Source organism: Austrofundulus limnaeus, unplaced genomic scaffold (assembly GCF_001266775.1).
Source record: "Austrofundulus limnaeus strain Quisiro unplaced genomic scaffold, Austrofundulus_limnaeus-1.0 Scaffold20, whole genome shotgun sequence".
NCBI classification, from domain to species: Eukaryota; Metazoa; Chordata; class Actinopteri; order Cyprinodontiformes; family Rivulidae; genus Austrofundulus; species Austrofundulus limnaeus.
Window position 1 is genome coordinate 2,199,986 of NW_013952422.1, and position 12,704 is coordinate 2,212,689.

The 12,704-nt window shown below is 42.0% G+C and overlaps 1 protein-coding gene across 1 annotated transcript in view; it reads left to right on the forward strand.

Moving 5' to 3' along the window:
* The window catches only part of LOC106514408 (fibroblast growth factor 10), a 42,180-nt gene that overhangs the window by 8,774 nt on the left and 20,702 nt on the right, over positions 1–12,704 (forward strand). The window contains exon 3 of the mRNA XM_014003663.1: positions 10,466–11,121. Coding sequence (XP_013859117.1) covers positions 10,466–11,121 — 656 coding nt within the window. The remainder of the gene's footprint in view (positions 1–10,465; positions 11,122–12,704) is intronic.

The following is a 12,704-nucleotide window of genomic DNA, read 5'->3' on the forward strand; positions in this document are numbered from 1 at the left end:
AGATGAGAAATTAGGTTTTTGATGTCAGACTTTAAAACGAGCTTAATTCAATGACAAGTTTTTTTTGTTTTGTTTAGTTTTATCCTTGACAGTTACAACGTTGTTTCCAGTGGTGGTCATTTTTTATCCGAACCCACATTAAACATTAATGCTGTTAGTTTATACTCATGTTACTGAGCCAACTCTCAAAGGAAGCAACAAATACATCCGATTGAGGAGCTGACATTAGTAAAATCAGCACATGCTACGCTCATTTCATTTGCGCTTTGTAAAGTGAACATTTCAGGCCGGTGTTTGTTTGATTGGATGGTTGAGTGTGGCATCGGAGCTGCTGGTGAAGGGACGTGTCTGTGAGGCAGATGTCAGAGGGGTMGGTCTGCTTCACAGATGTGATGTTTGCTGTCTAAAAACCCAAAATATGGCAGCACTCGCTTTCAGATATATAATTAGCTCTGTTATGACTTCATTTTGAGTCATAATTTTCACCACGGCCCTCAAAAATGAACGATTACTCCTCAACGTCATTACTGGATGACATTTGTGGATGAAGAACGTCAGCGCCGAAGCAGAGTGAGCTTTTTGTTGTTTGCTTTGACTCCTTTGTCCTCCACCTGGAGATAGATTGGTTCTGTTTGAGCAAAAAGGTTTGTTTGAACAAAATATGTGAAAACTTTTTTTATAGCAGGATTTATGAATTGGTAATTCATAAAATCTGGGTTTTTAAAAATGATCAATCTAAGTCATAATTACGGACTTAATCTGACCAAACATAAACCACTCACACAGTTTTGATTTTGATGTCTTTATTGAACACATGTTGCTGACACTGAGTCCAGGGTGGAAAGTCTCGGTCATGTTAGCAACACACTATCAGCTTTAATTAGCCTCTACACCCTCTCTGTCTGGCATTAAATTAGTATCTTCTGCTCAGTACTTCATGTTTTGAGCTCAAGTGAAAGAAAGCAAAACATCTTCGTTGAAGCTAATCGGAGTGGGAAAAAAAGTGGATTTAATTCAAGTTTATTTGATCAGGGACATTAAATGAAAAAAATGTTATTGACAGAAGTCTTTTTTGACCCATGGCAAGATGGTTTCTCATCTTTAACAAACATCATTGGACATTCAAGAGTCCAAACTGTCGACAAAGACCTTTAGATTTATTGAAAATGTAATGTAGGTCCTGGCTTGTATCAATGACTGTGGAAATGTGCTTATTTTCTTCAGGCAGTCATCTTCATAAATTTCTGTTTTGTTCTTACCGATTTTGTTGGACTTTTCCACACAAATCACATTTCTTTTATGTGATTTCTTATAGTTCAGTCGTGTTCCTGGTTATTTGGTTCTATTTTTTATTTTTGTGCATTTTCTGTTTTCAAGTGACTTTTCTGTAAGTTTTCTATCTTGACAGTTTGATGTTTTCATCTGTCTCCCTGCAACAACCTTCTCATTTTGTTTGTGCTTGGTTCAGATTTCAGGCCCAGCTGAATGGGAGTATCTTCTGCAACGTTCTGTGATGATTTACCTTCTTGGTTAAACTTCATAAACTTTGTTTCAGCTGACATCTCTCATGTTGGAGCCATGATTCATTTCAATCTGCTTTTTGAACCGGCTAATTAGCAGATTTAATCTGATGCAGGTGTTTGTTTTAGAGCTGCAAAGTACTGAGCGATTCCATTCTACTTGATCTAAAAAAGTTATCATGACAGCTTACAACAGTTGTGTGTCTTTCTTTTTTATTGGTTCCTAATACCAGAAGATTGGAAATTTATGCAACGTTAAACAATAGAAAGAACATCCTGTAAGTGGTGAGTCCATTGTTTTTACCGGAGGTTGTATGCAGGTGATGTGTGAGACATCGTATGAGCATTTTCAGGCTGAACAGATCGTTGAGTTAAAAACTGGATTAAATATGGACCAAAAGTAAAAGCTTTATAAACCTTGGTTTTATTACAGTATTTAGCCACGGTTTGTTCAACAACAAAATAAAAAGTCCTCCTTTCATGGGATTTTAAACTCAAATCTCTTCTGCAGAAACCAGTAGTGGTTCTCAATTTTGGCCCACTGCCCTGCATGTTTTAGTTGTTTCCCTGATTTGGCACACCTGATTAAAATAAACGAGTGATTGACAAGCTTCTGCAGAACTTAAAGACTTGCAGAAGAGCAGGGAAACAACTAAAACATGCAGGGTGGTGGGCCAGAAAGTCCGGAATGGGGACCTTCAATCAGGCTATCAGCGACTACGTCTGGTGCGCTTTCAAGCTCTCTGAGCCAGTTTAGCTGTGTTTAAACTTAAATAAATTCAGGAAAACAGCACCAAACTCTACCAGGAGGACCAAAAATATTGTGATACAGTACTTGCAATAGTTACTCAAGATATTTCCATCCCCACAAGGAAGGAATATTTTTTGTCACTTTTTCCAAGCTAAGCTAACAGCTGGATTTGAGTGATGGGACAGGCTTAATTTGACTGAAAAAAAGTGCAACCATGGACTAAATGTCTGCTCCAAACATTTTATCAAAGGTAAAAGACCAACAAAAGACTACAAGGATCTCACCTCCRAATTTTCTGTCCGTACTCAAGTACACCATGTTGTTTTACTGTAGCCTATTGCTAGCTTTACTTGTAGCATCTATGCTAGCCTCATAAACAGCGTGATACTATTACTTAAACAAATTCTAAATATCATCATTAAGTTTCTTTAAACAATGAAGAAGCTGTGGCTCCAGTGACAAAAATACAGACACACATGATAGATGCAGCAAGCTAAGCTATAAAATGCCAGTAAAAACACCACTTTTTAAAAGGGGCTATATCCTTTAAAATCAACTTTTTTGAGCTTTATATCATGTTATAATGTTATCCTCTCACCAAAAACATACCAAAGTCTTACTTTGACTCATTCATGCATGTTTGAGAAATCCTGTAGTGTCCTGAGGCAGCCAGGCAGGGGAGCAAAAACGACTGGTTTGGACTAGAACCGCCTTTTGGACTCAGCTCCTCCTCTGGACTGTGTCTCCAAGCTGAGCTTCCTCATCACAGAGCACACCTCCGCACTCCCTGGCCYGCGCCGCAACTCCTGCAGGAGTTGGCTATCGGCAGCAACAACMAGCAAACACCCGGTGAAAACCTTGTCTGAGCCCCCAGTGCTGCTCCCAACTCCTGCAGGCTATCAGCAGGAATAAAAGAAACAAAGCCCCCACACCCCTATGCACCMCGCCCRTGACTCCTGCAGGCTGTCAGCAGAAACACAGGAAATGACGAACACCAGTGTCTGTAGCTCCAATAATAACAGCTTCTCATTTCAGTACTTTTTGCATTAAACACCGTTGTCACCTGCTCAGGTCAGCTGAAAAACAACTCACGTTTTGTTCACATCGTTGTTGTTTGGTCTATGTGTTAAGATTTGTAACTTATTACGATCAGTATGTGTGTGTATGTGGTGTAAGTGACAGAAATRTCTTACCAGCTGAAAGGTCGTCTCTGTAATCGCTCCGGTTCTTTAGAAAACATACTTTCCAGTCCGACAGTAAGGGTCACATGTATCCTCAGATGCAATTTTCCAAAATCGATCTTGTATAATGTTGCTRCTTTTTAAATTTTCATTACAACAACAAAGTCTGCTACGGCGCTCCAGGTTGTAAACAGCAGAGAAGCGGCTATGATGGCGTGATGAAAAGGGCGTGATGGGATCCGAAGGAGGTTCTTAAAGAGACAGAGGCCAATTYCAAGGTGTTTAGAAATAGAAATGAATGAGAAGTCAAGTTTATTTTTGATTTAAACATAAAAGCAGCATTTTAATAACAACTGAAGGTGACATAGTTACTTTATTGTGGTATAGAATTTAAATATATGCCTGAGAAACATAATATTGCCCATTTAAGTAAATTCTAAATATCACCATAAAGTTTCTTTAAATGATGCAAAACCAGTGGCTCCAGTGATAAAAATACAGACAAACATGATGGATGCAGCAAGCTAGGCTATAAAATGCCAGTAAAAAAAAAGCCAAAAAAAAACCCCAACATTTTTAACAATTCCACTCACTTCTGTTGATTCCTGAAGTTGGAGTTCCCACCTATTTTATACCATGATCACATCATATCACTCAAAAGTCCCACTCACAAAGTAATAACAATGTACAGTAATTTTACAACTTGAATTCTAAGTGTTAACTTAGTAAACAATTGCTGTATATGTTTTAGTTTYGTCAGTTTGTCTCTACATGCATCTTCCAAGATAAGATTGTATTTTATCAATCAAGAAATCCCGACAGTCTTTGTGAGATCACATTTTTGTTCTTTGCAACTGTACTTTCAACCCCACCAGCTGGAAGATTAGTTATAAGCTCCTTACTCAATAATCATCTGGATCAGCCCTCCAGACAAAAAGGGCTCAGCCCACACAAAAATACTGATATTGCATCATTTTATTTTTAAGCAGCGAAACATTTCAGTAAATGACAAAAACCAGACTGTCAGGGCCTTTTTCGGTACAACAAAGTCATGCTAACTGAAATAAGTTATTACTTAATGACAGAGCTACCACCTGGAGCTTTTAGAAGCTTTTCTTTTTTCTCCAAAGTCAACAGGAGGGAAGGCGGGGGGGCCCCGTCAGGACGACAGCAAGGTGTAAATCACAGAACATCTTCAAACCAAAACACCGGTCTCACTGCTTGGTTTCGCCCTGTTGGAACATCTCTGTTTATGCTATGTGAAGGTCACGTCTCTTGGCTCGGGAGCTTAGCAAACTTTTTAACGCTGCCTGAGTGAGGTCGGGTCAAACGAGGTGTTTACTCGTGTTCCCTTATCACTGCCGCTCACGCACTGATCTCTGTTTGTTTTCATCTCCATTGCATTCCAATGAAATGACAAAAAAAAGAGATGCCTTAAAGAGGACGGATTATAAAAAGGCAGCTTTGTAAAGGATTTAGCACTTTTTTATTTGTTCGTTTATCTACTAAGAATGACAGCTTTACTGCATTTCCAAACCTCGGTTGAATAAAAGAAAAGTTCAAACCTGATTTTGAACCAGGCGCTCAGGTTTGTCATGGTTGTCACTGATGGTTTGCGTTCACGGTATATTATCTATTCAGCAGCCTGGGCCAACTGTCGTGTAAGTTAGCTTATTGTAAGACCTCCTTTTTGGAGTAAGTACTTTAATATGTGTGTAATTAAAGTTAACTGCCAGGGCCATTTCAGCGGAGCTGGTTTGAAGGCCATAATGTGTTCAAAGCCACCAGCTTAACCGCAATGAAACAATTAGAATCACTGAGCCGAACTGCTTGGTCCCTAATGGGTTTTACCTCCTGGGCATGGGCGAGCKAGACTTATCTGGGACAGGACCGGCGGTCCAAGATGGGGACCAGCGTTCACCTCGCTTACCTGAATCAGGAAAAGCAACGTTCAGGGATGTAATTTCTCTGTAGCTCTTTGGGAATCTATACGAGCACAACTAATTGCTTTGGTTTCTGACCCCAGTCCGCAAATTCCACATTTGCAGGATTTGAACACCCATGTAAAGCAAAACCACCAGACAATGAGACTCATCTTGTTCCAACGTTTCTTTTCCTCTAAAAATATGAGAATTATTTACTGTGACAATCTAATTACAGTATGTTCTATTATTTCAGCTAAAACTTGAAATCATTATCCGTTGTGTAACAGTCTCTAAACTTGTCCTGGAACTGAATGATAAAGATTTGTAAAAATAAAATAAAATAAAATAAAATATGTAAAACCATCATTTAAATGACAATCTTTTTTTGTTTGTTTGTTTTTTTCCAGACAGGAAAGCCCCACAGTTTTCAGGTTTAAAAAAAGGCCTCAAATTTGTTGAAGCTGCTCCAACAAATTGTTTTCTGGTGTGACGAAACTTTTTCTTTTTTTCTTTCAGTCAACTTGCTTTCAACATCTGAGCCTTGTTAGAACTGTTACACAGAACAACAAGACTGCAGGGCAACACAATGAAGAGATTAGTGAGAAATTGATATTTTTTAGAATATTGGTTCAATAGTGATTTGTTCCTGCCATAACCAGAGAGCAATGATTACACAGTTTAAAAACTATATTGCAACGATAAAAGGGTCAGTGACATATGCTGTGTGTGTGTGTTTCAATATACGCCCCAAATTCAAGCCACAGAGCCACTGAGCAGATGTTTTTTCTCGCTCCTACTCTATCACTTGGCATTTTTTTTTATCTCTCCGTCTCACTCCTTCATTCTTTTCTCCAAAATTTTCCAGCTTTCTTCACAAGTTGTATTTCTTGAATCAAGTTTAGGTCACGTCCAATATAACGTGTGGKTTTCTTTTGTTGATATTCTTTAAAGCAGCCTGGATGTAAAAGGAATAGGTCACATCTTTTTAAATGTGGTCATGTGTAAAGATTATTAACAGATAACATTTTACCTGTTTTAGATAGCTCTTTAAAGGACTTCAGTTTGGCAAAAAAAGATAACCCAGACTAAAAAAGGGAGCCAAATGGTCAAGCTGTGGTGGGATGGAGGCTTGGTTGGTAGAGCTGTTGCCTCTCAGCAAGAAGGTTGCCGGATTGAATCCCAGCCAGGGACCTTTCTGTGTAGAGGTTGCGTGTTCTCACCTTGCAGGCATGGGTTTTCTCCAGGTACTACGGTTTCCCCCAACAGACCAAAAATATGAATGATAGGCTAATTGATAACTCTAAATTCTCTTTATAAATGTTTTACAAAGTGAGATGGTTCCACTGACTATGAGATGGTTCCACTGACTATGAAGCAGAAATAACCAATAAGTGAGTTATTTACAGTGCAAGTAGGTAGACTCAGGGAAAGCTCTGTGGGGAGATTGGAAGAGTCGGTCACTGACGAGTACTGAGTAATAAGAGAAAGCTGATACTTGCATTGATTCTTCTTTATGCGTACCAAGATCGTGGAGGAGGCTTGCATGCAGAGGAGGGTGAAGGAGGTAAGTGAATTGTGCTAGATGAGTGGGAGAGTGTCAGGAAGCTGATCCAGAAGGGAAACCCATGGAGGTACGTTCTCACAGAGAGTGGCTGATTGGACAGATCTGGCTCCACCCTTGCCACTCAGGAAGCTGCAGGAAAGAGGCCATCTACCAAAACAGTTACAATCCCTGAGTGTGAGTGAGAGAGTGGACAGTTATTTGTCTGTTTGGTTTCTACAGTATGTGGTCCTGTGATGGACTTGTGACCTGTCCAAGGTGTACCCCACCCCTCGCACTGGGACTGCTGGATATGGGCACCAGTGACCCTGAATGGAAGTAAAATATGATGAATGGATGTTCAAGCTGTGTCAAGACCATACTGGATTATTCCTTTTGGAAAAACAACCCCGTTCCCCCTAAAAAAATAAAAAAAAGAAGAAAAATCATATCATATCATAGTGTTTTTATAAACAATTACATTGCTATCAAAATTGCATTACGTGGTTTGTCTGTCATGATCTGTGTTTTTGCTTTAGTTTTCTAGTGTTTTCTGTGTTCCCCTGTGTATCTCTCTCCGCTGTCATTCCTCTAGCCCCGCCCTTGCTCACCTGTTTCCTCGTGTGTCTCCTCCAGGTGTTTCTTGTTGTCCCTAATTAGTTTACCTTTATATTCTGTGTCCTGTGTTCAGTCTGTGTCCGATCATTGTTTTGTGCTGTGCTGTCTTCCGTGTCCGTCCTGAGACTTTGTGAGTTTTTTGCTGCCTCGACAGCCACTTTTTGTTTATTATTAAAGCCTTTTTGTTTTCACCATGGATTTTGCCTGCATGCGCCCTGGGTTTTCCCCTGCCTGCACCTCACRTTATCAGTATATTTAAATAATCCCGCCATAAATTTTAGCTGCAGCTAACAACTATAGAGTTTTGACAAAARCAACCAAAATAATTTAACAAACAAAACTTTAGTGGCAGAATTGTTAAATATTCTCAGTATWAATCTGTCATAAGACAAAACCCTGAAGAATTCTTGCACTTTGAGAATTTTCTATAAATCTCTACGAAGTACCGTAGTCATTATTGTTATTCGCTTGATGAARAAAATCTTATGCAACCCCACAGAGGTTCCTCTACTTTCATAACACTTTTCAAGAGTTTTTCCTCAAATGGGAGTGTTTTTTCTCTTGTAAGGCCCATACCTTCCTCAGAGATTCTCCTCACACTATACTCACTCTAAAAAATGTCAAACAACTGCTTGAGAAGCTATCAGGAGACCTGAATCATGTCGAAGGTGAAGATTTTCAATTACTGCATTAGCATGTTGAAGGACTGCAATGAAAAGTGCTGTCCACGGTGCTGAACGGTGCCAACACTTGACTTACGCTTGGTCATCTATTACCTAAGTGCATAAACATACTGTGCAATGACATCAAATGAACTACCCTGATAACTGACAAATGGTTTAGTTCACTTATCTGAGCAAAAATAGTCACTTAAATGTCTTTGGGTTTGGACTGTTTCTTGGGCAACRCCCTGAAGACTTCATTTTGAGTCTGAAAACTGTGATAAACATGTCACACATTAAATGKAACAAGTTAGTTGCATAGGGGAAATAAAAATCTTAAGCTGCAGTTCGCTTTTTTTAATCCTACAAGTATAAAAGACAGGGTGGGGGGGGGAGCGTCTGTTGTTTATCAGCAGAATTTTTTAATCCCTTGCTTGTTACATAAAAACGGGTTCGTACAACCATTTATCATCATTTCATCGTGACGTTTTTGCACAGTGGTTGTTCGTTCACCAAAACAACCCGTCAGATTAATCCTTGCAATCTGCGACGTCGAGCCCTCGGTGGGAAACAGAAGGCCGCGGCGTCGACGTGAATGACAGATTGTTGGCAGCTCCCAACATCTTTCCAGTCTTAGAGTTACTCCTGCACGAGGAAACACTTGCTGACTGAACAATAAAGGTACAGGACATGTTTTTTTTAATGCTGTGAACAAAAATGAAGAGGAGTCAGATGTTTTTTTACGGCATACCAAAGAGAAACTGTTGTGAGGAGAAAAGAAGAGGTGGAGATATGGTTGTTGTCTGACAAGGTGAAAAGGAAATTAAACAATGCTGAAAACCAGACAGGAGACCTGGATTCCTGAAAGCTGGAAATGCTGCAACACACGTAAGGCACGGGTTTTTGACCAAAACACMCCGAAATGTTCACTGAAAGATTCCTAAATGAGCAAAATAAAGAAACTGTCGACACTATTTGGTGCGTTTTCAAACATGGATGTAAAACTCCACGAGAGGCGGGAGTTGAAAACTTTCTGGCCGCCATCCTAAGACAACAAATAGGTTGGCAGTTTTTCTGCAGCAAAGTTTGGTACCTCACAAAAAAAAAAAAAAGACTTCATGCTAATCAACAGCAGTAGGATAAAGCTAATGGCTCTAAAAAAAAAAGAGGAGTTGAAGGAAGGATTTTCCTTTTTTTCTGACCTTTTCTGCTCTGGGGTTTAGTCTGGGAAGGGGTGGAGACAGAGGAGATGGGGAGAGGGAGGGAAGGCAAGAAGAGGGCTGGGACGGACCCCCCCAACCCCTATCCCCCACCCTCACACACACACACACACACACACATGGGCACACACATTTACACTTGCACGCTCACATAAATGCACTCAGCTCTTCAAAGCCAAGTGGTTTTAATAGACATCCAATTAGACGGAGACATCTGGGGAGCTGCTGTAGCAGATAAATAAGGTGAAAGGAAAAAGACACGATTCAGTCACCTCTCTGAAACTCCTGATAACCAGGCAGAGGACCGGTGATAGAGAAGAGAGGCAGAGGCAAAAAAGAGGGTGGGGGCCAAAAAAAAGGAGAGGGAGCCACACACACTCACACACACACTCACACTCACACACACACTCACACTCACACTCACGCGGGAGGAAAGAGGAGAGGCAAATCGCCTGCACCAGCACTCAGACTCTGAGAGGCAAGGACAGAGGACAGACGAGGAGATCAGCTCACTGACAGACGCACAACAAGAGTGGGGAGAAAGACGAGACCCGGGGTGGGGGGCTCAGTTACACTCTCAAGTAACTTCAAACCGGCTCACATAATACGAGAGAAACAAAGGAAGAAAAGGAAAGAGGAAAATCTGGATTTTGACTTTTTTTTGTGACTTGCATTGCTTGGATTTCTTTGGACATTTTATGAGAAGCATCACTGTTCTGTTTCTTTTTTTTAAACTTTTAGTTATTTATTCATTTTGCCCTAAGCACTTTGACTTATTTTATTCTTTGTGTTTCTTTTGGGATATGAATTTTGGTAGCGTGTATTAATGAAGTCAGATTGTGTGTCCTGCTCTAAATGGATTTGAAGTGTTTTAAGATTTAGGAGAACAGATCCTCTTGAGAGGAGAAGGTCCTTGATAGTTCTCGCTCTGAGATCTAAGTTATGGATGTTGAGACATTCTTGTGCTCCTCCTGAGGAATAACGGTTACGAGACGACGGGACAGTCAGACTTTCCTGCCGGCTACATCTTGATTCATTGAAACTGCAGATCTGCTGAACGTCCCGCTCTGACCCGCCGCWGCCAAACCATCTTCACTCCAGTTGTTCCAGAGGTTTCATCGCCTACAGTCCCCCGTGAGGTTGTGAGTTCCCAGACAGAGGAGGTCTACTCTGTGGGGTCAGGGGGGAGTCTCTCCCACTCTCTTTCCTCTTCCCCGCACCCAGCTCAGCATGCCCCAGCCCCTGAGCACCTCCACGGCTCTCCCAGCTCCACTACCATGTGTAGATGGACAGTGACACAAGGTGCACCGGTCGCCTGGTTCTCCTCCTTCCCCTGCAGCAGACCTCCTTCGCTCTTGCYCCCCGTCACCTTCCTCCTCCTGCTCCTCCTGCTCGGACCCTCCCCGCTCTCCGCTGCTCCATMCAGAGACTCTGAGAAGAGCCATGCACCAGGGGGGACTCCTCCTGCCTTCGCCTCGTCGCCCTCGTCGCCCTCGCTGCTCTACACGTCCTCKGCGAGGTTGCCACGGGCCGCCAACGAGTCGTCGCCGTCCGCGATGGTGGTCGGGCGTCACGTGCGAAGCAGCTACAAACATCTGCAGGGAGATGTGCGCCGGAGGAAGCTGTTCTCCTACCAGAAGTTCTTCCTCCGCATCGGTGAAGATGGAGTCGTTAATGGCACCAAGGACAGGGATGATCCATACAGTAAGTCAGCTCACTCATGTCGTTTTAATCTTTGGATTTGACCTCGACTCTATACTCTGAGCTTAAATTAGACTTTGAAGATCCTGTTGTATTTACAGGTACATGCAGCCACTCTGTTTCTTTGTAGATCTTTTGGCAGAACCAAGCAGCCAAGGACAAAGGCCCCACTGTCAATGAGACCACTGTGGCAAAAGACACACTCATTCTTCCTCCACTTTATCTCCCGAGTTTATCTCTGGAGAGTGAAGTTTCTTTGTTTCCTTCTCGGGAAACCGTGCACATTAAGACAGGTGACTGGGCAACAGAACAAATAACAGAGCTGCGTGCTTCCAGCCTTTTCACCATCTGTGGAGGCGAAGAGCATTTTTGTCCGACTACAAAGAGTTCGGAAAGAGAGAGCTTGACAGAAGAAGAGCAGGAGACGAAGGGGGGAAAACAGTGAGCCAAACAGATAAAAAACAAAAAAAAGAGAGAGAGAGAGAGAGAGAGAGAGAGAGAGAGAGAGAGAGAGAGAGAGAGATGATTCACTGGAACCAATTAGATACTGCCCAGAGAAAGTTCTTCATCTTTGAGGAAATATCTAAAACAGCTAAACCCCATGGGGAGAACGACAAGTCCACTGGGACCTTGCTGCTTTTGTGCTGCAGCTGGGATCATGGTGGGCATATGCTAAGTTTGAGGTTTTACTCTGTGAATATGTGATTCCTGTTTGTTTATGCATCGTCTTGGTTGTGGGACATGATTTTAACCCTTATTTACGGCGAGAGGGGTCACTGAGCACACATGTGAGTGCTGCTCAGTGTCATGTTCACGCAGCGAGGCATACTGACTCTAATCTAAGCTTAAGAACATCTAAGTTGCAGGTGATGAAAATGTTTTGCTCACTTATTTGAACAAAAAGGGGCCTGTTAAGATTATGAACAAACAAAGTTACTGTTAAAGCTGCTGTGCTTGAACCAAACATCCAGTCTGCACAACAGCAAACTTAAATACTTTGAACAATTTGTAAAGGATCATCACAAGCAGTTATGGCTGACCGAGAGCAGAAAATCAGCTGTTATCATTCTGTCCTCCACGACGTTTTTTTATCTTCCAGTTAAACACATCTGGAAGTTCTCCAAGATGGCCTCAATCCTCTGGTCTTTGAGCGTCACAGAGAGTAACTGCCCGGCCTCGAGGCACGTTGACAGTCGCTGAGCGAGAACAGAACATTACTCCCACGTTTACCTGCCCCGATTTCCCCAGAAGCGCACGGAATCTGAGGGGGAAACCTGAGCGACCTCCGAATGCCGTGCAACAGGCGTTATGTCTACTGTCGAAATCAGAGAGATTATTTCTAACGTGTTTTTCTCACTTGCACACCTCCATACACATGTCACACAATTGCATGCATGTGTTGGTGGGACTTTGGTGCCGTACAAGCCTCCCCTGCTGGGCACACACGCACACCAGAGCGCAGAGAGGCCGGTCTTGCACATGGCCTCCATATGGCAAAACCCCACTTTTATTAGGGCCAGTGTGAATATGTGTGTGTGTGTGTGTGCGTGTGTGTGTGTGTGTGTGTGTGTGTGTGTGTGTGTGTG